This window comes from Bipolaris sorokiniana (genome assembly GCF_000338995.1).
Source record: "Bipolaris sorokiniana ND90Pr unplaced genomic scaffold COCSAscaffold_15, whole genome shotgun sequence".
NCBI lineage: Eukaryota > Fungi > Ascomycota > Dothideomycetes > Pleosporales > Pleosporaceae > Bipolaris > Bipolaris sorokiniana.
In genome coordinates this window covers 805188-831312 of record NW_006911909.1, presented here as the reverse complement: position 1 = coordinate 831312, position 26125 = coordinate 805188, and the positions used below count along the sequence as shown (strand labels likewise).

At 51.4% G+C, this 26125-nt stretch overlaps 7 protein-coding genes across 7 annotated transcripts; 3 read left to right on the top strand and 4 right to left on the bottom strand.

Annotated features, from left to right (window-relative positions):
* Positions 1–254: 254 nt before the first annotated feature.
* On the bottom strand, positions 255–3202 carry COCSADRAFT_100124 (uncharacterized protein; the record flags this gene model as incomplete). The annotated part of the gene is made up of 4 exons (XM_007706149.1): positions 255–782; positions 848–2749; positions 2810–2921; positions 2985–3202. 4 exons carry the CDS (start codon positions 3200–3202, stop codon positions 255–257), a joined length of 2760 nt encoding a protein of 919 aa, XP_007704339.1.
* Positions 3203–4134: 932 nt separating this feature from the next.
* Positions 4135–5223, top strand: COCSADRAFT_30154 (uncharacterized protein; the record flags this gene model as incomplete). Its single annotated transcript, XM_007705846.1, has 1 exon — positions 4135–5223. One exon carries the CDS (start codon positions 4135–4137, stop codon positions 5221–5223), a length of 1089 nt encoding a protein of 362 aa, XP_007704036.1.
* An 8109-nt stretch (positions 5224–13332) lies between these two features.
* On the bottom strand, positions 13333–14681 carry COCSADRAFT_99634 (uncharacterized protein; the record flags this gene model as incomplete). Its single annotated transcript, XM_007706148.1, has 2 exons — positions 13333–14055; positions 14115–14681. Coding segments are annotated over 2 exons (1290 nt in total), but the record flags the coding sequence as incomplete, so codon positions are not given.
* Positions 14682–16311: 1630 nt separating this feature from the next.
* COCSADRAFT_40554 (uncharacterized protein) lies at positions 16312–16868 on the top strand. The gene has a single exon (XM_007705926.1). It carries the CDS (start codon positions 16507–16509, stop codon positions 16711–16713), a length of 207 nt encoding a protein of 68 aa, XP_007704116.1. The 5' UTR covers positions 16312–16506; the 3' UTR covers positions 16714–16868.
* Positions 16869–18288: 1420 nt separating this feature from the next.
* Positions 18289–20683, bottom strand: COCSADRAFT_151456 (uncharacterized protein; the record flags this gene model as incomplete). Its single annotated transcript, XM_007706147.1, has 7 exons — positions 20401–20683; positions 20160–20267; positions 19959–20022; positions 19537–19874; positions 19215–19259; positions 18525–19095; positions 18289–18467 (listed from the first exon to the last, which is right to left on the bottom strand). The coding sequence occupies exons 1-7, from the start codon at positions 20542–20544 to the stop codon at positions 18289–18291; spliced, it is 1449 nt and encodes a 482-aa protein (XP_007704337.1). The 5' UTR covers positions 20545–20683.
* A 2042-nt stretch (positions 20684–22725) lies between these two features.
* Positions 22726–22992, top strand: COCSADRAFT_99875 (uncharacterized protein; the record flags this gene model as incomplete). Its single annotated transcript, XM_007706146.1, has 1 exon — positions 22726–22992. The coding sequence occupies one exon, from the start codon at positions 22726–22728 to the stop codon at positions 22990–22992; it is 267 nt and encodes an 88-aa protein (XP_007704336.1).
* Positions 22993–24014: 1022 nt separating this feature from the next.
* COCSADRAFT_151454 (uncharacterized protein) lies at positions 24015–25234 on the bottom strand. Its single transcript, XM_007706145.1, has one exon. It carries the CDS (start codon positions 25173–25175, stop codon positions 24285–24287), a length of 891 nt encoding a protein of 296 aa, XP_007704335.1. The 5' UTR covers positions 25176–25234; the 3' UTR covers positions 24015–24284.
* Positions 25235–26125: the final 891 nt, after the last annotated feature.

Below are 26125 nucleotides of genomic sequence, written 5' to 3'. Positions count from 1 at the left end.
TGCAGTAAGACAGAACAAGAAAAGGAGTGAAATCCGGACAAACGCCGTCGCTAATGTTGTGCAGATAGCCGAAAACCAGTTTTGGGCAAGGGGGAAAAGCATGATGAAAAAGGAAGTGTATACATACCTTACTGCTGTTTGGTGTGGAACCTAGATGTGTGAAATCCCGTATGCTACGGCCCAAGAGCGGGCGCTTAGCATTAACCGTGGTTTGAAGCAGGATAGCATCCACCCTCAACCCTTGTCGAGCACAATCATACGCGCCGGCTTGTTTGACTCAATAGGCGATCAGCACGCTCAAAGACGTTGAGTGTGTTGGAACCTTGTGAAGGCATCCTGGGTGTATTCGGGATGGTTGCTTGGGCTGCCGCACCCAATGCAGCACTCAACGGCGTCGCAGGAACTGGTGTGCTGTACCCGCCCGACCCCTGCGATCCGAAGCTCGCTGTGGAATAAGGCTGTCCAGAGAAGACAGATGTCATTGCAGGTATTGCCGTGTTGATCGGGCCAGGGAACGATGGTCCGCCACTCGACGACATGGTTCCATTAGGCTTATGTAGAACCTTGGGCGGTTGGTTCCGTGATGTAAATGACGCTAGGCTCGGTGGACCCATCAAACCGATGTTGTTACTGGTAAGGTGTGACCATGGACTGTCGTTGATAGCCAGACTGGCTTCTTTGACCATCTTGTGCAGCGGCCGCATGAGCTGTTTGACTTCGCTAGTGAGTAGTTTGTGTTCTCTACCCTGTTGGGTATATGCTGCAGCGAGTTCCTGCCAAGCCTGCAATGATTGTATTAGTTGCCAGTCTTAACATTTTGGCCTTGTGTAGGCGTGATTGTACATACCTTGACGAAACCCATACATTGCTGCCAAAACTCAGGCTGGTCCCGGGTATAATTATCTTTAAGCTGCATCTGTGATAGGCGGATTGCGAGAGGGTTTGCCATTTGTTGGACTTCATTGCTCTTGTCAATGAGGTTCGCTAGTGCCTTGATTCGAGGGTCCTCAGAGTCGAGATCACGCCGCAGACTATCAAACTGCTCTCGCATCATGCGTGTAATCTGAGCCATGGAGTTTCTGCAGCCTTCAGATGCGTTCCGAAGCTTTGTATAGATTCTGTCAAACTGAGCGTCTTCGTCTGTTTCATCAAAGCTGCTAGTAAGCGTATTAGATCGTGTCATGCCGGGCGCAGTGGTGGAAAAGGAACCTCCCGAGCGAGGGGTTGCGGCACCAATACTCGTCAGGGTATTTGATCGGCTGTTTTCGTTGCTGTGGAGAATGACTGGTGGGGGCATTTGCCATCCGTTCCGCTGCTGCGGCGGTGATGTCGGGAAGCGACGAGTTCTCGATGGCCGCGCGCGTACTGTGGCGAGGTTATCGGCTCCAGTGGGTCTCGTTGCTACAGCAGAAGTGTCTCTGAACTGTGCACCTAGTATTGAACAAGCATTCCTCATCTCGATCAAACTTCCTTGTTGGAGAAGCACAAAGGTCCGCATAATACGTGCATTCGCGTTTTGAGCAATCTCGATGCGATTCTCGGCGACTGAAAGAGTAATGGACATGAAGGAGTCGAGACACCTCAGCGCGTACATGTACACACTTCTCGACAGCTTCTGCGCCTCTTCTTCGTCCTCCTCGACTAATGTGTCAAATTTATGCAGGACCTCGTTCAGTGCTCGGATGTTGAGATAGGTAGTTGAGTACCTGCGATAGAAGTCTTCCTTGCGACGTAAACTTTCTTTTGTCTTAGCTGTCAGCTTAATCGAGCGGACCATGTGCGAGACACAATCGTGGAGCTGGGATATAGCATATAGGAAGTTTTTCGCCGCTTCGACGACAATATCAGGCGCACGTGACCCACGTCGGTGTTCACGGACATCAGACAACGGACGGTTTGCGAGATATCGGACGGTACCAGTGTCTTCATAGACTCCAGATGCAGGGAAGCCGTTCGAAGCAGCATTAGCAGGAACCAGGACGCCCTGACTGAAGCCGCGGAAATGATTGCTTTGTCGCAGCTCGTTGACTGATGCCAGCTCAGACGTCTTATTGGTGTAGATGCCCATACGCTTCTGGCGCTGCGATGAGGGACCGGAGCCTTCGCTCTGGCTACGGTTGCGCTCGTTGTTTACGTTCGTCAAAATTAGGGGAGCGACCGGGGGCCTCTTGGTAACAGTAATGCCAGTACTGGCACCATTACTTGTCGTAGACGCAACGCGAAAGTGGGAACGAACTGGTATAGGCGGAATGGGATGTCCGGGAGAGTCAGGCTTGGGGTCGGAGAAGCCCTCTATGTTGCCTAGGCTGGGCCGCACTGGGAAGCGGCCGCCGTTTGCTCGTTTCGAGGGGCGGGGAGTTTCTGGGTTGCTCTCGGTCCAGCTCTCGTCTCCTGAAGATTCGACTCGCACTCTTTCTAGTTCAACCCGCTGGCGTTCTCTGGATATGTGTTGGCGCATAAACCGCTTGACCTGCGTAGCTATGACGGCGTCTCGTTCGTTCTCGTTCGCGGGTGAGGGGGCATTGTCCTTGATGGTACACACTTCGGGCGGCGGGAAGACTAGCGGGTTCCCATCCAGCTTGAGGACCTGCAGGCTGTTGATCTCTCCCAGACATACGGGCAGTTCCTCAATCTTGTTCTTTGCGATTGCCAGCACCTTGAGCGAGGTCAAGTTTGCAATCTTGGTGGGAACAGACCGGATCTTGTTCCGGCTAACGTCGAGGATTTCCAGCGAGGTCATCTCGAGTATCTGATAAGTGTCAGCAGTCTATTCGCGACATGTGTATGCCAGAAGGGGGGGCCAACGTACGGCATCGGGGATTTCGCGCATGGCATTGTAGCGCACATTGAGATAGCGGAGGCGTCTGCATTCAATGAGGCGGGAGGGGAGGGTGGCAAGGAGATTATGTGAGAGAGCGAGCCTGACATGTCAGCATTTCCCCTATCGAAGACAAAGGTAGTGTGGGGTCGTGTATCGCATGTACCTCTCAATCTCTGTCCGGATGACATCGATGACTTCGTCGGGCAGGCGGGCAATGTTCTTGTGGCCCAGGTCGATGGTGATACCGGGCTGCTGCTGCAACTCGCGGGGCGCCTCTGCGGCGGCGCGTTGGGTGATGTCCTGGCGGGAGTGCTCGAAGGCGGCCTTTGTAAGGGCCACGACTTCGTCGTCCGAGATGGGCGTGGGTGTGTCGTTGCTCATGGTGAGCAGGCACGGGATCAGCGCGGCGGGAGTGGTGCGAGGATGGTCGTTGCATACATGCTGTTCGCGAGGACAGCAGCGGTGAGGTGAGGCTCAAGCACGGGTAGGGAGCGCCCAAGAAATCGTCGTGGTCGTCGTCGTCGTTGGTTGGGGTTAGAGTTGGTGGTGACGCTGACGGCCAGTCTAGCCCGTTTCTGCCATGCCGTTGGCTGGATACTCTCCCCTCTCCCGACCTGTCAGGGCCCGCCCGCCATGAAACATCTCCTTGGAACCGCCTCTGACACGCTCCCAACACTTGAAACAAGCTCTAGCACCCTCTCTGCTTGGCCTGACACACTCTCGTATATCCACCCACAATGCCATTGCCAGCCACTACACATGTTGCGGCGGGTCGACAGGGCACGTGACCATCTGCCAGAGAGTCGAGGTATATGGTTTGGTCACGTGACAGTTTCCACAGCTGGCTTCCTACAACGGCTTGAAACGGCCGACGCCCTAGCCACCCGCGTAATCGACATGTAAGTACCCGGCTGTTCAGCTCTACTTGTATTCATCGCTGCCATTCACATCCCCCTTCTACAGGCTATCCACATCCGGCAGCACACATAACGGACGCGATATAATGCCCCGCACACAGGCTGCGGATGCGGTGTCGATATCCCTATTACATGGCCAGATGATACCTGATCTCGGTGCCCGATATCTATGATCATGAACTATATGCAAGGTACAGCCATGTTCCTGCACTTGCGCTAGCCAACGCCATGAGGTTCTGGCAGGCACAGCTGCGTCATAGCTACTCTTCCTGGGGAGGTTGAGCGGGACCTACTCAATAGTTGGCAATCGGCGCATTTTTGCGTTTGGGTCTCCTTTCTTTTTCACAATTGGTGATGTTGCAACCTCACCCATCATTCGCCCATTCGAGCGCTGCAATGGACATTGACGATGCATTGCCTCCTCCGATTCGTCGCTCACCCAGAGCTGCTCTCGAAGCACGAAAACAGCGTAGAGAGTACCGTACGTTCACATTTGACGACATCAACGAGCAAGGAGACGATGCCCCACTATCCCCAATAGCGCCAAATGAATCAGCCTCAGTCAGTCGTCACGGATACAATGAACCCACGCTTCACGAATCCGTTTCATCCGGTGTTAATCCATTGCGATCGCATCCGGTCGGCGCACCATCGCCCCAAAATCTAGTTCGCAAATACTCATATCCGCTTCTGGAGTCGGAACCCAAAGATGGAACGTCACCTGATCCAGCACCTGTCATTGAACCACCAGCCTCGCGCCGACATCCGCGCGGGCTCGTTTCTTATCGGAATAACAAGAGAGAACTCAAGATCAACAAGAAGCTGCCCCCGCATCTGCGGCGACAAACTTCTTTGGAAACAATCAATTCGGTGACGACGACTACTTCTGATGACCAAAGCGAAGATTCCCATGATCCCCCAGAAGCCGAGGCTCCTTGCTCGGAATGGTATGCTATGGAAGATGACCTATACTCCAATCCACCACCTAGTGTCATATCCAAAGCATCATCGACACATTCTTCAATTTCCAGCTCAAGACAGTCGACCACGCCTGTAGAAACGCCTCTAGAATATACAAGTCTTGATCATCACACACCTCAATCACTGTTCCGGAAAATGATGCCTCGCAAGCTGTCTGATAAGATGCAAGACAGTTCTCCCAGTCCTGGTCGTCTGGTTATTGAAAAGACGACGTCGTTTAACCGATCATCAAGCTCGTTTACTCTGTCAGGATCCACAAATTCACCAAGCGAGGAGTATCGCTCTCTCCATTCGATACTAGAAGAAGTTGGACGAGATCGATCTGCGTCGAAATCCAGCGGAAGCAGCAAATGGAGCGCAAGTGACTTTGACACCAGCACGCTATCTGAGGCGGAACTGAAGAGGTGTAAGAAAAAGGGGATCAATCCAGCTCTGTATGCTGAGATGCGCGCGGCAAAGAAGGGCAAATGGGCCAGTCCAATCGCTGGTAATACGTTCCTCTAGCGCTGTCGGTGTTCTACTTCATGCACACTGCTATTCTACCAGGCGCCTCGTACCCGAATCTCCTTCGCATCATGTTCCAGATAACGTGCTTGCTGCTTTTACCCAGCATACAATGCCAACTTGCGGCTTGATGCTAGTGGCATCGTCAATATCTGCTGCAGCGAGAAACCGCCTCATCTTTCCCTGTGCTCGGACACAGGATATGGTCATTGACGTCCTTTATGCACACACTACTCACGCCTCAATCTAACACGGACCAACTGGATCATATCCCCCAAGACTCCGGCGCTTGGTTATGGCGAAATGGGATGCAGTGGAACGGGATATGTCCAGGAGCGACCATGTTCCACCATTAACGTACCCCCAAAGGGCATTATCACGAGTGCTATTAATGTACCGTTGACGTGGATTCAGATCATTGCAATCTCGAGGAATACGGTAGAAGGCAAGCAAAACCCGGGACGCAGGTCTCGCGTACCGGGTATATGCAGTGTTGTGCATGTTGCATTTTCCCTTATCAGAGCGCGCGTTTTTGTCCTTGCACACCATGCTTGCCTAGCTCGACGACGGGTTTTTGGACATGTGGTTACGCTTTAAGAGTTGGACGGGACGATATCTTCAATTCCTAGGATTTTTTATTAAAAGCTATTTAAACATTCGAGCGATGGCGTTTAGACTCATTCTGGGCTGTTGGTGTGTCGCTTCTAGCTTCATCGGCTAATGCAACGGCTTCATCTATTCGTACGGGAGGAACACGTGCTTAGGTCAGTCCTTCTGCGTTGCAAGCGAGGCTTCTAGAACATGTAGACTAGATGAGACAGCATCTGTTGACATTACTGTCACGCGACAGAACAATATACGGGTGTTTATTTCTTTGTTGTTTCAATGTTACCGCTGCAAATGCATTACATCATCACTATGCCTATTTCCCTTTTCTACCACACCCCACGTACACGCTCTACGTGTCTTTTTTATCCCAGTGAAGAAGGAAACTGAAGCCTGCGATTTTGACACGATGGTTTCGATCGCGCTAGCCTTTCATCCTTCAATTTTTCGCCTCACATTCTGCACCGATAAGCCGTGTCGTCGTACTACCTTCCTAGAAAAGAAGAAATGCAGTAATCTTCCTGATCACCACGTATCTGACTCAGCACCATATTCTTTTTCTTCTTCTTCTTTCTTCTCAAAACCAACCTCGACGTTGGGGAAAAGCAAAAAAAGTTAAAGTAAAAAAACAACACAAGAGCTCAATCAAGAAGGAAATGCAAACAAATGCTTGGTATTGGTCGTTTACCTTCCCTTCTTTGCCATATAACCCATTGAAACTAGTCCCCGCGCGCGCCAATCCACACACACACACACACACACACACACACACTCACACACGCATATTGGCAACTTTAACCTCCCGAATCGAGGTTCAACGGCCGTCCAAAAGCAGCAAGAGAAAATAAAAGGAGAGACGAGAATTTACAATGACGTCTCTCTCACATGGCCCCCCCAGTCTCATGAAACAGCAGGTGGTCACTGTCACAGATACAGTATATGGATGCAATATCGCAAATTAAACAGACGGCTCTTGGCATGCACGCCCGGTTTGACCATGTGGGGGGGCGTAGTATAGAGGTGTGTGTGTGTGGGGTGAGCAAGTAACGCCTGGATTTCGGCGCAATTGAGCCCCACGGTGTGGGTATGGGTGTGTGGACGGCATGTGGAGAGGGTTGGAAGGGGGAGGGTTCGTGATTGTTGGGTTTCTTTGCATCTGACTTGGAGTGGGTACTACCAAGGACATTACTTGATGCTGCTACTCCACGTATTTTCGAATTTGGCCACGGTGCAGGTTTTGATGAATTTTCCCGAGAATTACTGCCTTTTGGGGTTATGTTAATTCACTGGCAAGCTATAGTAAGTAAGAGAGTGAGATGAAGGTATGTTTTTCGTTCAGACTCGTTTTTTCTGCCTACGTGTGTATATTATGGTTCTGTGCGACTGATTATGCCGACCGGCATGCCGAATGGTACGTACAGGACTTACATGGTTTTTTTAATATATATAAGAATCTAAGGACTAGGCAGATCGCCAAGAGGCCGGTGATCAGCGCCGCTGCGCGTTTAGAGTTTTACAGTATCTCTCGTCATGCATCGTGATTGCAATAAGCAGACTGACAGCGGGTGCGCGAATCGCATCACTGGTGTTGGTTGCACACCGCCGCCCATTAGGAAGGAGACGTAGAGACAAGCATGTGTGTGGCTTTCTGGTTGGACCTTTTGGCTGCGGAAACGCCTTTTCTGGGCGTGCCAGTCTGCCCAGGAAGTAAGCAGAGGTACCGAGCACGCAAACCGCACGGTGGAAATGTATATACTGATGGTAAGGGCGATTGTTTACGCCATCTGAAACGAGTGAGATGACACAAACAAACCCAAGTAAGCACTGGCAAAGAAGCGTAGCTCGTATGCAATGGTCAGCCTACTTCGATCGATGTGTACGGGCATGACATTGCTGATCCATTCGCATCTCCCTTGCTACCAATGCAAGTTGCAACGCCCAATACAGGGGAGATGGCAAACTACTACTATCAATATAGTGGCAACGGACATGCAACACAACCCGCGCCCTGCTTGCTTACACAAGTCCCGACCCGTGCCTGACGACGTCCTTAGCCTTTGGCTATATCCGCCGCGTGCCGTCGTCTTACCCTGAATTGCCCAAATGTCCGAGAACCACGAAGATGACAACCCCCCTGGCCCGCCCGTCATCATCGTCATCACCATCACCACCCCGTAGCTGAGTAAACGAAAGCGAAACAAAGCATATCAAATCATTTTTATTAGTTTTTACCATGTCCATGCTGGCCCAAGCCCGACTTCCGGGCCCCGAGCGGCCCGATCGAGCAACAGTGCACGCGCACACAGACGCGCGCACGCGCGCTCGCTCAAGACCGAGATTACTATTCTATAACTACAAGCATTTTGCTAAACTCAAACAAATCAAATTGCCCAAACCTCTTTCCTCTCCTTACCCCAAAGCGGTAAGAGCGGGGGCACATGGTAAACACGCGGAGAAAGAAAGGACGGGGGTTGGAAATGATGCTGCCACTTACACAACAACCCTTCTCTCTTGTCTCTGTGCACTGCACACATCCTTGTTGTATTATGTATAATCATGCTAAGATACCCCCGTATGTATAATCTTGGCCCCAATGAAGGGTACAATGGCCTTGCTACCTAGCAAGTCCCGCCATTGCATCGCCCCATCGACCGTAGCGTAGCGTGGAAAAAAACGCACAGATCAGCAAAGAAGGGAATAGCCTGTCTACCCGTATCCTCGCTTGTTCGTCGAAAACAAAAAAAAAGGTCAGCGATTCGACAGGCAAGCGATAGCAATAGTAGAAGAGTTGTCGGACGAGCAGTAAGTAAGCAAGCAAGCAAGCACTACACTGCACGCGTGCGGACTCGAGCTCGACCCTCTCGCTGTCCGCTAGCTTCCGCTGACCAACCCAGAGTATACGCCTTCTCCTCTCACAGAGGGTGTAACTAGACAAGATAGACATGTGCATGTGCATGTGCATGCGCCCTGTATCGACCACCTTGGCTGCTTGCGGAAAGCGCCGATCAATGCATTGCTGCTTTTGCGCAACTAGCTAGCATAGTTTCCCCCTCTCTCTCCGCTGGCGCATCCCAGTGCCTCTGCGTCTGGCCAGGTTAGGCTGGGGGCGTGGATGTGCCGGGGGGCTGTGTATAAGTGAGTGAGGGGGATGAGAGCATGGGTTTGGGGGTTTGGGTTTGTGATGCAAGCTGAGTGTCGAATTAGAGGCGGGGACAGAGTTGCGGGGGTTTGGATTGGGGGAGGCGATGCGGATTAGTGCGGGGGAAAGAGGCGAAAAGAGGAGGATGGAGATATTATCGATGTATCATGAATTCGAAATTGCTTGCTTGCGCATGTCCCATCTTGTCTTTTTTTTACTTTCTTTATTCCTGACGGACTGGAAATGCGCATGTTTGCATATATAGTACCATTTTTTGCTTGGTGGAGTTGAACTTTTGGCTCGGCACCCTGATTGGCTAGCAAGTAGCGAGGAAAAACGAAACAAGCTGACTATAGACTCGTATCTACGATGAAAAAGTAGCCAATGCTATGGTTTTCTTTCTTTATTGGGTACAAGTAAGTACGTGTATCTTCGTGTCTTGAAGCCGTGCGGGGTCAGAGTAAGCAGACTGAGTAGTGGAATCAGCAACGTAAAAAGAAAGAAAATAGGGTTTAAACTTGATGCTCAGCATCTGCACTATGCCGCGGTGTTCCAATTGGGGAACTTGGTGATAGCTACAAGGCCTTGTGTGGGTCTGGGCGGAAAAGCTGATGTTGCTGCGAGGCATGTAGATGCTATTGTGTAAAAGAAAGAAAGAGTGAAGTTTAGCAGTAAGAAATGGTGGCACGCAAATGGCTATGCGATGAATATACTAACTGCAATAAGTGCAACACGACTACCTATCTATTTCGACTATATCAAACTCTTGGCTGCACTACCACACTCTACTCTACTCTACTCTACAATAGAGCAGGTACATACATACTCCCTAAACAAGCCTAGCCCTCGACACATCCCCCCCCCCCCCCCACCATCCCGAGCAACCCGAGCAATCGGACACCCACACCTACCGCCTGCATCCGTATGCGTACATAATCGATACCACCCGCAAAATTACGATTCCCACACGTCAGTATATGCAATCGCGAATCGAGTGACGTGCATTGGCCCGTCTACTTTTCCCCTTTCCCTTTCAGCCGCACAAGGCCAGCAAGAGAAGCATATCGAATAAAAGAAAAGCAGGGCGGAGAGACACGTGGAAACGCCAATGGCCATATTGGTTCTCTTCTGGAACACTTCGAGAAGTTGAAAGAAAAAAAAATGCTGTGATCTACAACGCCTCCATGTACTACGTGCATGCCGTTTGTCCTACTCGAAGGGGGATAGAAATGGGGGTGGATCATCAGTAACAGTAACACAGCAGTTGCCCGTAGCCCACTTGGCTTGTCGTGCTGACGGGAGAGGTGGGGAGGGGGGGCTGCTTTGCCATAGGTCCCCCCCTCAAGGTTAGAGAATCGGTTGCAATAGCCATATCCTCCTCCTTCTCAAGACATTTCGTCATTTACTACCCGCCCTGCCCCCCTCCCATGCAAACAAGCCCGAGGAGGGGTTCTGCAATGCCCGCTAGTTCTTTACTTTTCTGCGCCCCGACCCCCTCCTCTCATGCACATGCACTCCGCGGAGCAAGCCCATGGGCACTATTCTTTCTTTGCGACCCTGCATACCGGACTTGGGTGGGAGGTAAAAAGAAATGAAATCATGGGCTTTTTCTGCGTTTTGGCCTTGACACACACACAGGCAATGCTGGTGTATATATCCTTGTTCATTCAAGAGGCAAGTTACATATGAACCGGGGGGAAAGGGGGGTTTATTAACATATAGGTTTTAGTGGAAGGCTGCTATCTTGACAAATCTGTAAACTGGGGGGTTGGGGGGGAGAAACGGTTTGATGACGTTGTATCGCTTCCTTTCCTTTCAATGCGTATTCACGCTAAGAGTAGTTAGATCAGAACCAAAGTACAACAAGGCAAACAAGCAAATGGCAAGTTGTTAAAATATCGCAAAAGTCAAGCTTCTTTGTTGTGCGGGAGTTGCCGAAAAGCTGCGGACATTGTCTTGGAAGGTTACTAGTTAGGTGTACTTGGATCGTACTGCACATCTATTTCTTTTTTTGGCAATGGTGGAATAACCAGGCTAGTCGGCGCGTGATTGCACATGCGGCAGGTCAAGGAGGATCGGCCTCCGTGCGTGGTTTTGTGGCAAGAGCATGCACGATGCCGCTCAAGATGCCGATAGCATGTGTGCTATGTGTGTGTGGACTTGGATGGATGAGGAAAGTGCAAAGCTGCGGGAATAAGGGCCAGGCAGTGGGGGGTGGAGGGAAGAGGGGCGAAGTGGCATCATTGGGTGCAACCGTAGCGATACCAAGGGAATTGTGGGTATAGTGACGTCTTGGGGGTGTCGCCAGTCGAGTCGAGTTAGGCGTACTCCTTGCCTAGGTAAATAGTGTGAGTTTGGTTGGTTGCAATTATGTCGTGCATGGGATTTTGGTTTAACGGCGCTGCGACGGTGAGATGATTAGCTGAGAAGGGTGATTCGAAAGACCATGGCGGGCTCTCCAATACTCTTTCGCTTGCAAGACGTAATAGTCTAGTTGCTAGAAGGCATAGTGAGGACGACTCGGCTTTGGGGCCATCTTCCCAACCGGACTTTGTGTGCAAAATCCGTTGTTCCACACCAATGAACACCTGATTATCACGCCATACACCGTATCCACAGCGCCCGTTGACCTCTAGACTTGCCTCCACTACGCCCACCTCACCGCCCGTGCAGGCCCAGCCCACTGACTCATGCGACCGTCTCCCATCTCAAACATGTCACGCCTGACGACCCGTATCATATCAGCCCGCCGCCCCCGTGCCTAGGACCCTTTTTTGTTTCACCACCCCAGCTGCAGAGCACTGCCAAGTGCTTGTGCCTGATATCTGAATTCAAGGTGCATGTACATGCTGTTTTGCTCGACTGCCGCTATAGATGGATTTCCGCGATAAGCGAAAAACGGATCCTCCAAGTGCCGAAATTGCTGGTGAGAGCGAGTGACGGCCGATAGAACACGGGCCATGTATAGAACTAGTATGATATTGTAGAGATACGCGAAATGTGGAAATTACTTTGGCTAGATCTTTGATAGAGAGGAAAATATAGAGAAAAGGGGAAAGACTCATGTACCGAAGAGGTAAACTCGACGTTGCATTCTATGCATTTCCTTAATACAGTAATCTTCTCGTTCCACGAAAGAAAAAAAAATAGTAAAAAAAAAAAGAGGAGCGGTGGATACAAAGTTCTGGTAGTATAGGAGAGAAGTGTTGCATGATCGGTGCGACTGCGGAACAATTTGTAGTCCCGAGAACCAAACAAACTCGTAGCCTATTGCTTGGTAGTACGCATTCAACACCACAGAGGCAAATTCTCTCCAACACACAGTAAACCATTCTCTCCAACTGTGTCCCTCATTATTGCCTTTCTCATCTACGCACAATACCCCAACCTCCAATCCATTGTCAACCGTTCTACCCCAAATCACTGGGTCAGGCCACCCCTTGCATCCCAAAAATCCTTCCCGCACCACGTCGTTGAGTGGGCGAACGATGGTCCCCAAGGCCACGGAATTGGGGCTAGAATGTTGAAGCAAGGGGGTGGCGGGGAAGCCTTTTCTGGCTGCGAAGTGCATACCCGGGACGAACAGTGCTGGGCAACTGGTTAGGAAGCGGAAAAAAGGCGCCCTGTTGCATATGCCTCGGGAAAGAAAACTGAGTGACATGGTAGTTCCGCGCCAGCGCAGCTAGCACCAAGTACCAGCAAATGCAGCACAAGCAGTAATGCAACAAGAACAAGTGTTTTGTCAGGTTGGAAACCAACCGTAATGTAGTCATGATTCTCTAGCGCTTCTTCTGCGCCTTTGGTATCTAAATTGAATCCGACTTTGCTTCAACCGTCGTCAAAACCCTATGAACAAGAAAAAACGCCTCTGCTTCCCAACTCTAAAAGACTCCTCAGGAGCGTGTTTGGGAGAAGCAACAAGAAAAGAGAAGCCGTAATGATACACGTCAATATAAAATAAGCCAGTATCAAAATCATACCCAGCCGGGCTTCGGTCATGATACACTCTTGATCAATGTCAAACTGAAAACGCCGCCAAATTACTCAGCACCAAGCCACAGTGGTGCATAAGCGTGAGGACGAGCTGTGCAACGCCCGTATGAATATCTAGTCGTTGAAAATGGGGAACGCCGAAAACAGAACAACCTCGCCGGGTCGTGAGCCAGTTGCGCCGTTGCATGCCGAGGACCGCAGATATGGAGAAAAAAGTAGTGACGCCGGTGGACATGCAGCCCAGTATGCATAATTCAAATGATGCAAGTCGCTCTGATTGCATCGTCGTAATCGTGTGCTTTTGAACATGGAAATGAGTGTGGGTGTGGTGGTGGTGGTGGTGGTGGTAATTAGGGTGCATTGGGTATGGCTCAGAAGAGACCTCCCTCAATGACGCCTGGCTCGTCGTCGCGGAGCTGGCTACCGCTCTTCTTGCGGGGCCATAGCTTGCTACTAACTCGCTTCCAACTATCTCTAGTAGCGCTAGCGAGACCATTGTGCTCTCCGCGGCTGTTGCGGGGGCTGGGGGTGCCGCTGCTCGGAGCATTGTCATAATAGGCATGGTGGAAGTCAGTCATGGGGTACTCGCTCACAGGCGGAGTACCGGGTGGGGTGAGGGGATCGCTCATGCCAGAGGGGCTGCTTGCACTACCCGAGTCATCGGTCAATGCATCGCTGCCGCTTGTGTAGCCCGAGGTGACACGGGTTGCCGGTGGCGGGCCTGATGACGTTGGCTGAGAGTGGAAGCGGGCATGAGAGAATGGGCGGGATTGCATGAAGCCAGAAGTGAGTGAAGATGGCGCAGATGCGCGCTGGTGGGCGGGGACTGGCGGGTGTGAAGCACGAGAGAGCATGCTTCGCTCCTCGTAGCTGCGGGTCGACGAGCGTGAAATGTTACTTCCAGCATAGCTGTCGTGGCCGATGGTAGGATGTGCGCTCTGTGGGCTGACCGAGTTGAGGAATGAGACCAATACACTCTCTTCCATGAGTTCGTTGATCTTGGCCACGGCACTGTCCAATGACGATGGGTGAGGAGGGACGTAGGAGTCGGAAAGGCTGAGCAGGTTGTCGCGGACCTCGGCTGGAAGGTTGACCTGGGGTTTGGTTAGTATTTTGGTGGGGGAAGGAGCGGTCGTGGGGAACAGTTGCTTACTTCGCGCGGGCCTGACTCGCGAATGTAGGCATCGATCAAGCGACGCCAGAGCATGAGGACGTAGGCGCACTCGTCAGACAGCGGTGAGATTGGGCTGCCAGGATGGCGGCTGACCATCTTGGAGTAGTGCTTGCGGTAGCGGGAGGCATCCATTGTGAATTCGAGATTCTCAAGGCAGTGGTTCTGGGAGAGAAAGGCCATGAAGGAAGTGAGGGTGTATGGGGGAGGGGCGGTGTTGTTGAGTATCTCTGCGAGGTTTGGTTTGCGGCATTGTGGGCTGGGAATGTTCTTTGGAATGAAGACGGTCAAGGGCGCAGGCTGGGCATGGTGATAGTCGGTCATAGCCATGTTGGAATGGTGGCCGTCAAAGTCGACGGGGGAGCGGGCGGGGGAGCTCGAGGTGGTCGACGACGTCTTTATGGACAGGGCGTGTGCGGCGGGCTTCCGGGTGACCATGACGCTCTTCCAGAATTGCTTGTAGACACGGCGGGCGTTGTTCCTGCTCTGCTCGTCGAAGCCGTCGCAGGGACAGAGGTGAACTTGTTGGGCCAGCTTGACGGCGGTAGGGCACTCGGTTCAGCGAGAACCTAGTGTCGACAGGCCAGCGGGAGGGTGGGTGGATTAGGACGTCGACGGCAGCAGCATCGAGGGCTGGATTGGTGGAGGGCGGGCGGGCGTGCTTGTATAGTGTGTGGGTGGGGGTGAGTGTGTATGTGTATGTGTGGTGGTGGTGGTGCTAGTAAGACAGGCAGGGCGGTGGATGTGCGTCAGGACAGGACGTGGTGCATCTGCGGCTCAGCGTGGTTTTGAGCGAAGCGCCGTCGAGAGTCAGGGAGCCGGTCGCTGGCGTCGCTGGGCCCATGCGTGGGCAGAAAGCTCAGTCAGAGTGCACGGGCCCGTCCCCACCCAGCGGTTTGGCCATCACGGAGCATGAGGACAGGACGGCTTCGTCTGCTAAAAGCGGCCACGCGCGCCTTCCCTGCCATTGGCCGCCGCTGCCTTCTGGAAGACGCACGCCCACCCCAGCACCGCTGCACCGCACCACCACCACCACCATCCCGGCCGAAACTGCGCGCCCCCTCGCCTGCTGGCGCCCTGCTCCACCATTCGCCACGTCCGATGTGGTCATGGTGCTGCTGCTGAGCTTGTCTTGTGTACCCGTCCCTGTATGTGCGACTGCTAATGCGACGCCCGCTGCTCCTCGCTGCCTGCCATGGGATACTACCACTGCTGCCATCATCTCACTCCATCCTCACTCCACTGCTCCCCACCCGCAGTCCCGTGACTGCTGCACAGAAGGAAAGAAAAAAACCAAAAAGAAAACCAACCGGCATGCTGGGCGACGACGCTACCCTCTGGCCTGCGCCGACGGCGTGGTTGCCAGTAGAGTAGTACCACTGCCACTGCCACTGCCTGCTGCAGCCCAGCACGGTTGTTGTTGTTATCTGACCCCAGCAGCCTTGTCCGTCGTCGGCTGCTCTGTCGCTCCGCCGCCGTCATCCTCTTTCTCTTTCTCGCCCTAATGTCCGCGCCCTCGCTCGGCCCTTTTCTCTCTCCAAGCATCAAAGGCCTACTACACCATGGCCCCGCCGTGTCGACTCTTTCCTTTTGCAGTCACATTGTTGCGCGTACACCCGCTGCTAGCTGTCTTGGTTGCCGCGGCCGCCGCCTCTCCACATAGATAAAACTACTAGCATGTAGACAGCTATGAGCGTGGATGAGTGAGATGAGCAGCAGCAGCAGCAGCAGCAGCAGTATGCACGCCTGAGGCCTGAGGCTGCCGCTCGACGGCAAAACGACGGCCGCCGCTCGACTCGCCCGACGGCTTCACTAATCCACCCTATGACTCTGATGACTCTGCCACATGCCCATCCTCTATATACACTGACTCTTGGTGGACGTACTTATGTCGGTACTTGTCGTGCTTTGTCCATGAGCCAGCCACACAGCAACTCACTCGCGCACTCATCCACCCGACTCACCACCGCCGTCGACACGCTTGCCAACGCCGTCGCTGGTGCAATGCAATGCTCGCCTTGGGCCTCGTCACCCACGGCCAATCATGCCCACCCGCTCCCCTCAGACAGGCGAACGGGCCGTGCACGGCCATAGTCTTGGCATTGGCCCTATGCCTGGGGACAAACGCGTCCCTGCTCACACGTCTGGCCGGGAGCCGTCTCCGTATAGCCACAAATACCTGACACAAGACAATCCTCAGCCATCCATGATCCGCACGCTGTCTCTACTACTACGCAATCGAGGTTCCAGTCTGCTGCCTTAGTGCCTCGACTATGTACTCTTCTAGATGCCATTTTCCCCTCCTATCCTTAGTGTATACGTTCCCCCTCTGCTGTTCATGCTTTCCCCAAACCCGTTCTCTCTCTAGACTTCCATGGCCCTCCCTCCGCCGTTGTCCGTTGCGGTCCGACTCTGGCTTTTTTTCCTGCTAGCTGCCATCATGTCCTCCTACGTAAACCCACTTGGTCAGACCACACACCGCTTACCCCTGCCTGCTCACCTTCTGCTCTGGCAGCCGTGTCATCGAAGAAGACTTCTCGAAGCTTTGTGCTTTTCCAGAATCCTGCCTGATGTCGTTTAGGGCCGTCTGCCCGCTCTTGCCTGTCGATCCATCGACCATGCCGCATAATACCCGGCATAGTAACAGCAATGCCTGTCATCTCATCTTCACCTCGGACAAAGCCCACACACCCGACGCATCCTTATGCTGTTGGGATGCTGCTTCGGCCTATCTCGCGAGCCTCTTGTCGCTGCTGTCGCACTTTGCACCTCCTTGCCTGCCTGATTGCTTGCCTTGTTTCCACTACCTGCCGTGTTCGCACTTGCTTTGCGCCTCGCCGCTTCGTGTTCCCTCTTTCCGACAATAGCCGACTCAACGATTCAGTCCTTACCCAAGTTCCAGAACTTCCTGCTACCGAAAATTTTTGTGTTCCGCCCAAACAAAGACAAACTCGGCTCAGTAGCCCCAAGAGAAAACTTGCCATGACGTAGCTTGTGGAGCGCTTTGTTCTCGTTGGTCCCAAGTCGGAAAGAAATTGTCTCTCATCTTCTCTCCGCTTCACCGCTTCGTGGCGTTTGCTTTTTTTTCTTTTTCTTCTTCTTCTTTGCCTTTGGCTTCCCCATTTCTCACGTCTGTTCAAGCACCATGGATGAAACCAAGTGGCTGACTTGGCATCCATGTGCACACACTTACGTTCGAGCCTGATGTCGGCACGGCTTACCCTCTCCTTGCATATGGTGGCGTCGACTATTGCAGAACATGGCTGCTTTTTTCCCTTTCACTTGCTCTTGCTCTCTGTCCCGCTGGAGCCTCTCAGCCGTGGGCCTCCCTTTCCCAACGACCACGTTTTCGGGAAAAGCAATCTGGACTGCACCGGCCGGTTGATTGCAAATAATATACCCGTCTTATATGACCGTGTCAGCCGTGCGTGGATTGATGATGTTGCATCGCATATTCGTCAAAGTGGAACCTGAGGCCCTAAGCACGGGAGAGAGAGAGACAGAGACCGAAAGAGAGCAGAGGCTGATTCTTGCATTTCAACTTTAACCTACTAGGCTCCTTTCAAAGAGCTTGGACCGCAATCATCTCTCTCTGTCTCTTTTTGATTTTCCTTTGATGGTGATGGATCCGCCGGATCAGAAAGGCCAAGTATATTTGAAACCGGCCCAGATGGAGCGCGCTGACACCATTCCTCTCCAGGCACGGGTCATGTGCGGATGTGCGGGTTAGTTAGCAAAATATTGGATTAACAATAACCCCCATCTGGAGTAGAGTGTAGAGAAGGGGGGAAAACAAAGGCGGCAAAAAGGCGACATGTTGACGGTCAATCAAACATGCTTCAAACATATGTCTCGAGCCACATGTCGGCGTCGATCCTATGCGGCCAGTTCGAGCCTCGCTTCCCCCCAAGCCGCGCGTGTGATGACAACCATGATGGAATCCACCTGACTAGTAGCCGAGCGACGTTTTATCTAGGCCGCCTGTAACACGTCTGTGGAATCGCTCGAGCTACCTGTCTCCTCGGAACATGACTTTCGTGGGGACTCCCATGCTTCCCACGCCCTTGGTTTGTTTCACACTTTTCCTAGGAGTGTGGGACAGACGGGGTGGAGGGTTGCTCTAACTACTGTAGTATACCAATAGTTCAAATGCTCGTTAATCGGAAGTGCATGGCCCCGTTGATGAAATCTGCAGCCGCATCCCAGCCTTGGTCTCGAGTGCGGCAACATCAAGATTCCATCCTTTGGCCCTCATTTCATCGCCGTATTTGTCAAACATCCTCCGCACCTCGTACAATGTATCTTTCAGGTCACCCACCACCAACCCATGCTTTGCTGCCGCCTTAGCCGCCCTAGACGCTACTACACACCCCGACTTACCCCCTAACCCACCTCTTGTTCCTCCACTATCACCACCACGTTGCCTTTTCTCCGCAACAAGCAGTGCATGTGCCCACGCCCTAAGCTGATCAATCGGTCCGCACCCAGCCTTGAGCACGATGACAGCTTCGTAAGCGGCAGGTCCCCCAGTCGCCCAAAGCACGTAATCCTCGGCCTCGAAAATGCTCAGTAAATCGAATACATCGACTTCGCTTCCGTCATCACCGCCGCTGCTGCAAAACGCCAGCGACCCGCTCAGCTTATCACGTCTACCAATCCGGCCTAGCAGTTCCGACAGAGAGGTACCAATCCTACACTTTCCAAGTACCTCGTCATCTGCCCACCGCAGCACGCCACCTCTTTCAAAGATGCGCTCACGTGCAGACACCTCTTTAGGGTTCAGCACTATTCCGTGCTGCAAAATGTGACTGAAGAGAATATTGGCTCTCTGTCGATTAAGCGATTGCATGCTGACGGCTCGCACTGCAGCGTAATTCGTAGCCAGATGTATGGCCAAGAGCAGTATAAGCGTGCACCAAGTTGCTAGATCAGATGTGATGTGCGATACCACAAAGCTCCCTGCCTGCATGTAATCGTCCGTTGTTAATCCAGCATTTTACTTTGTCTTTTTCGTCCGTTCAGGACTTGGAATAAACGAAGGAGAGAGTGAGAGAGATAAGATAAATGAGGATAAGTACTTACCAACATGCCTAGCAAGGATATGACTGTTTCCTGGCTGGAATCTTTCTATTGAAACTCCCGTTAGCCCCGCAGGTATAGCTCCGTATAGATGTTGCTGTTTTAACAACCCCTGGTTGAAGTTTCTCCCCATGACCCGGATTCTACTAACTCCATTTGTTGGAGACGGCTTACTATCTTTCTTGACTCGTTGCTCTCCCGTTTCGTTCTTCCAGCTTACCCGGCGATAATTGAGAGGAGACGATGAAACCTATCAATACACGACGTGTGTTCGATCGATTAAGAGAGCAGAGAAGAAGAAAGACGAAGGGGTAATCAAACTTACGGCATTGACTTCTCCCAAATTCCCCGCAGTAGCAAAATGCGCGCTCAAACTCGCCTTTGAGCTCCCCGCACAAACACCACACAACGACCTCAGGCAGCTCGCAAAGCTCAAGACAGCTACCCGCAGCGGCTTAGGGAACCCGGGACTCAAGCAGTCGAGAATCATGGCCGAGTCATTCAAAATGTCCGCGGTAAGACGGTACATTTTGCACTCTGGCTCAAGTGCAGTGCCGAACCGATCCGCAAAGGCTATTGTTGCCATGCGGCCCACGGATTCCTGGAGGACGGAGAGGAGCAGTGCGGCCGTGGGTGTGGCATTGGAATCGCCCACTCCCACGCCTTTGGTGAGTTAGAAACGATATTTGAGCGTGAGAGATATGGATACAAAGGATAGAGTAGAAGACAAGAATGGAAGAAACGAACCTTGTAACACCGCCCTCGAAGCCAACATACCCGCAATCGACGACGAAAAAGCCTGAAGTGAATCCTGTGTATATTGTTATTCTATATCCTATATTCACCACCTGCACATCCTTATCCCCTAGTTATCATCTCTTCCTCATCCTTAACCCCACCCCTCCGCACGCGGCATCACCCTCAAGCAGCAGAGAAAAGGAGACTTACAAAAACCTGATACTCAATATAATCCTCCGTAACACTCTGTGGAAACCCACTCGGCAAAAACACATCAATGATATACTGGAGAACGCTCTTGTGCGCTTGCTTGGGTACCTACACATCATGCAACTCATCAGCAAACTACCACCACAACAGCAACATCCAAATAAAGAGTACTTTTGCACACCCCCCCCCCCTTCCCCCGCATTAACCAGAATGAGATGAAGAAGGAAAGAAAAACACGTACAATCACATCAACCCTCTTACCCTCCCCATGCTTTCCATGCTCACCTACTGCTGACGAGGAAGAAGATAAAACATAGGTTCGAACCACCTTCCCCGCCTCATCCTGCTCACTCATTTGAGCCAGGATAGCGGGTTGAAGCGACATTTTTTTATGTCGCTCTTGCTTGCGCAATTGTTTTGGTGTGGTTTGGTTGGCGGGAAAGAGGTGGATGGATGATGCATTGGGTTGGGTTGGGGCGGGTGAGGGCCGTAGTAGTAGTGAGGTGGGGGGAATGACCCGGGGTTGTGGTACTGGGAACACGGGGAGGTTGGGTGAGATGTGGATGTTGGGAATTGCGCGCGTTGAGGGGGCTTAGGTGAGGATAGGGGATGGAGGAGGCCGAGGGGTTCATTTGTTGTTCATGTGTTTTATTTTGGGGTTATTGAGGTTGTGATGGGGTTATGGTTGGTGTTGGTCGCTTCACTTGCTATCATTTGTGCGTCTGCAGTACAAGAAAGGGATAAAAGTATATATGCATGTACTGATTCCAAATTCCTTTCTCAAGGTCTTTTCTCAATTAAAATAAAATATATAGTGATTGAAGAAGTTTGTGTACCTCTAGACTTACTACTGTAACTGTTAGCGAGGGAAGCAGGGTGTACAATACTCACACATACATTTCCATTGTGCTCAAATTCAGATCATTCCCATCATTCCCATCATTTCTAAAACCTATAGAATCTATCTACGGTTGAAAAAATATATATACTGCGCAAATGAACAAGCAACTGTGGACAGCCAGTACATACTCTTGGACACGTAAACATCGGAAGCATAAACTACGTCACCCTTGTCGAGTTTTTATACACATCTAATTTTTCGTTATACAGGAATAGAGTAATTGATATACTCGATATAGCAATTCAACTACATGTGATCATCTAAAGCTTTGAAGCTCTGGCCCCCAGAGTCTCAACACTCATATAGCTTAACCACGACACCCCCCGCCCCCAGAATGAGTGCCTTTTGGCACTCCATTTGCTCAATCGCCGTGACGTGAAGGGCAAAAGTGGCCCGTGAGACTCTGTCGTCATGCAGTCTATCTGCTTAGTCACGTGCTCAAATGCTTTCACAATAGTATATTACTTCACCTCACTTACCAAGCTCCCACACAAAAGAATCAAAATTTTCATCAAGCTTGTGCATCAAGTCTTGTTGAGCTTTCCTTGCTTTGCAACACCACCGTCCATCTCCCGTACTTTTGCACAGTCCTCGGTTCTTGCTCACGCGCTTTCGTGGTTACATATGCAATCTCAACAGAGTGAGTATTTATCGAAGCTTAACAGGCTTTTACTGAGAACAAATCACAGAGACGCTGTTGGAATGTAGTCTAAAAGTGAAGCCAACACCCCTCATCAAGCTCACAACAGTTTGATACCGCGTCTGAGTACAGCTTGCTGTCTCCACTCTGAGTTTTAGGGGGCAACTTCCTATAACTGTTCGAACCACGCAATAGTGCTATCACGGAACATCGAATGTTCTCGCCTCAACATAAAGATACGTTCATCGGCCGTCGCTTGTTATGTACAAACTCCCAAGCAATCATGGGACTGGCAGGCATTCATCCAAGGACAGCACTACTGGCAATTCAGTTACAGCTTGCCAACGTCCAGTCAGCTCTGCAAGAATTGAACGAAGGGGATGAGTAGAAGGCTTAGAAGATATTGCAGGATAAACTAGAACACAGTTTGTCACTCTTGCAAGACCAAGTCTTCGCTACAGGTCTCCTCGAAGAAGATCGAGACAATCAAGCTGTGATTACTGAATTTCTCCGAGAAGAGAGGCAAGCGGAAGAGGACCACGACCTCGCGTGTAGACTACGTGGTATTACTAACGAACATGTCCTGTTATCGAGGAGAGGCGACATGATGCAACCACTGAAGGCCGATCATAATAATAATAATAATAATAATAATAATAACAATAATAATAATGATGACCAGGATCTAAACCTGACACAAGGCGTGGACCTACCAACGAAGACATTAGCAATAATCGACGCTTACGAGCACATCAAACACAATACTAAATCAGCTCTCGCGTCGAACCATAATCTCTACAGCGAACCTAGCCCGTCCGAGTTCAAGGAAAAAGGCAAAGAGAAGGCAACTATTAACGGCGAGCATGCAACCCATATCTTATGTCCCATCTGTATGGAATTGCATTCGCGCTTCGATGCGCTCGAGCTTTCCTGCAAGCGCTCGACAGAAGACTCCGCTCACGCTTACTGCAGGACGTGCTTGAGTGACTTGTTTCACACTAGCCTGTCAGATACTAACGTTACAGATGGAGCTGATGACGCCGAATCTTGTACACTGCAGCAACCGAAGTTGTGCCAAGTTTATCAGGCCTTGTGATATCACAGCTGATATTGCAGTATGCCAAGCGTGCCAAAAGGAAACCTGCGCCATTTGCCAAAATCCAAGGCATAATGGGGTGTGCCCGAAAGATCCATCAATTCAGGCACTGATAAAAGTGGCTACTGAAGAGGAGTGGCAGTGGTGTCCTAACTGCAGAACAATGGTCGAGCTAAACCGTGGCTGGAGGATTTGAAATTGCCAACGACGAAAACGCAGACGAGGATGTCAAACAGTCCTCTGACGAATCTGGCCACCGGCGGTTACGAACATATGCTGAGGACGGTGACTACAAAGTGTGTGGAATATGCGATTATCATCTCAGGTTTGTAAATCGTTGTTTGAAATGCAGGACGAAGATTTGTAATCGGTGTCGGAATAACAGGCTCTGAACATACTCGACTCTGCTAAGAGACTATATTTGCCCAGGAGAATCAGAAAGCAGAAAGCCTTTAATCTTTTGTACTTGTTTGGCATGTAATGTATCAGAGTACTTTTCTCAGAAAAGAATGGCAGGTTCCACTCTAACCTGCCGGAATCAGGTATCAAAGAAGGGTAGTAGGATAAAGAGCTATCATAGCATGATTTCTGAAAAGCTCGCCATAGGCAAACCCCCTAATATGATACCGTCACTGCCTATGTATTTAATAATAGTCCGAAGAAGTACTTGGCTGAATGATGATACTGAGATCACACTGTTTCTACTATTGTTGTTTCTGATTATGATCATAATTACGTGATCTATGCCTGAGGTCCTATCACCGGCCTCCTTTTACCACAGCCCATGTCTCTTTAACAAGGCAACTATCGTATTCCTTTGCTCTATGAGTTACATACCCTGTGCTACAATGGAGCTTATACCGAACACCCAGATGTATTAAGTATTTGGCTGGACTCAGACGCCCGTGCTCTGCCGCCAGAGACCAGGGTGTTCGTCTGTGATTGTCAACTAAATTAGTTGCAGGACAACCCGCCTCCACTAACCTCTCTATAGTAAGATTCCCAATCACCATCCAAGACTCCTAAACATTCCCATGTCACCAATTCATATATGCGTAGTTATGTATAATAGTATTTATCTTTTTTCATTCGAGAGTCCAAGCGAAAGGCTCTCTCCATGTGCTCGAAATTTGATATATAATCAAGTGGGTATCCGTGTTCTCAAATAAAGTACAAAAAAAATTAGAACAGAAAAAGAAAAAGTATCCTTCTTCGCCTCTATATCCAGAGAAGAAAAGTTGAAGAAGGTTTTCCTGTCCGTAAGAAGCACATTTTTCCCACCAAGAAAACAAATATGCTCCTGTATATTCTCCACACATCCCCCTCGACGAGAGGAGTATTCAATGTCGAAAGCGCCGGAAGGTATGCAAACAACGATACCCAACCAGGCAAATGAAAGTTGACTTTTTTTCTCCCTCAACACCCCAATCGAATTCCCCCCCTCAAGGACCAAAAAATAAAGAGGAGAGAGGGGAGGAGAGAAGGAACTCAACTATCCTCACTCCCCCTCCGCCACGCGCCCACGCGCCCAAACTTGACCTTCCCGCCCAACCGCTCCACCTCCTCAACCGCCAAATCGCGCTGGCGCTCCAGCTCCTTAATGTAATCAATAGCAACAGCAAGCACCATACTCTTACTCGGCTTCACGCCTCCAGACTCAGACGACGCACCGCTCTGTGGCAAAAGAGGCACCGCCTTCCGCAACCGTTCGAGCTCCGCGTTGAGCTTCTCACGGTACTTGCGCTCGACCTCGGTGTGCGGCATGCACTGCGTTCGGGCGTTCTTGGCGGGGCTGGTGCTACCAGTGGCTGAGGGTTCCGAGGCCGGGCGGTGGATGCGAGGGCGACCGCGCTTGCGGGGAAGGGGTTTTGAGATGGGGTCCTGGGGTGAAGGGGTGGGATTGGTGGCTACTACGGGGGACAGAGAGGCGGGGCTGCCGTGGTTGCTGGGGGTGGGCAGGGGCGAGGGGACCGAGGGGAAGGCTGACGTGGTGTACTCGGGGGATATGTAGCCGTTCTGGAAGTCGCCTGAGATGCTGAGAGGGGTGGGCACGCCGGTTTGCCACATAGGAGCGAACTGGGGACTCGTGGGTAGGCCGTGGGTGGCGGGTGGACAAACTACAGTGGAGGAGGTGGTCATGAAGCCATTGGGTAACGGGGCGTTCCAGTTGAGAGAGTTGGTGGTATCCACCGGTTCGCTGGGCCGAGTGAAGCAGGGGCCGCTGGTGCTGTCTAGGCTGCTGTACTCGGATAACGAGGGATATGAGTCTCCGTAGCAGGGAGATTCGAGGTTGTCTGGAGATGGAAAAGTATCACTCTCTGGAGGAGAATACGTCGGATCTGGTCCTGCGGTAAACGCAGGGAGATTGTGCACAGCCATTGCCAGAGAGAGAGAGAGGAGGCGGCGGCGGCGAGGAGGATTGAGTACAGTAGGCAAGCAGTGGTGGTAGAAACGTGCAAAATGGTTGGGAAAAGGTACCGTCTCATATACCTATGGTAAACCGACCCTTTTTGCAAGACAGTAAAAGAGGATTTCACAAAAAGCAAAAGCTGAACATTCTTAACTCGTTTAATACTAGAATATTCCCCCGCACAATCCGGTCTTCCAGGCCCTGTCTTGCGAGGGCACATGCCAATACCTTGGGATCGAGAATTAGAGCCACAATCGCAAAAACAATGCAACTCGCATCGTACCAGTGTCAGGGGCCACGCACACACCGGCGTTTCCCATGCCTTTAACTCGAAAGACCAATGCATCACAACGACGTCAGCGCGGCTATCTGGCCTGCTCGTCTCGAATCTTCCCGACTAGGCGAGCACATTGTTGGATGTTCGGTGTAGAGGATGGGAGGTGAGAGTGTTACAATAACAAACTCGGATTCCTTCCCACACCTCCCTGCTGGCTGCTTTTGGTAGATACTACATGCTTACAAGCATTCAGTATGCAGAGATCATGCGAGTGTACACGTCTGCAATGTCCAATCTTTAGAACGTCATAAGGGTATTTTTCGTTTTACCATTGCGCAACCGGGCAACATCACGATCTGATCTGCGGCAGGGCTTGGGGACGTGGGGTGGCCCATATTTCGTGCGCAAAAACCCCTTTCGCCGTTGACGACGTGAGGGGGAAGGCATTTGTCGATGTTGAAAGAGTGCTGATTGTTGAAACGTCGATGGCAGGCAGCATGCTAAAGTCGAACGAGGGCGGCTCGGCTTTACTTTATGGGATTCCTGGCCTATCCAATCAGCAATCTTCCACACATCCCCACCGCATTGGGCCCCACTTTTGGTGTGACCGACAGGATCGGGTACGATTGCCGGTTTCTTCAG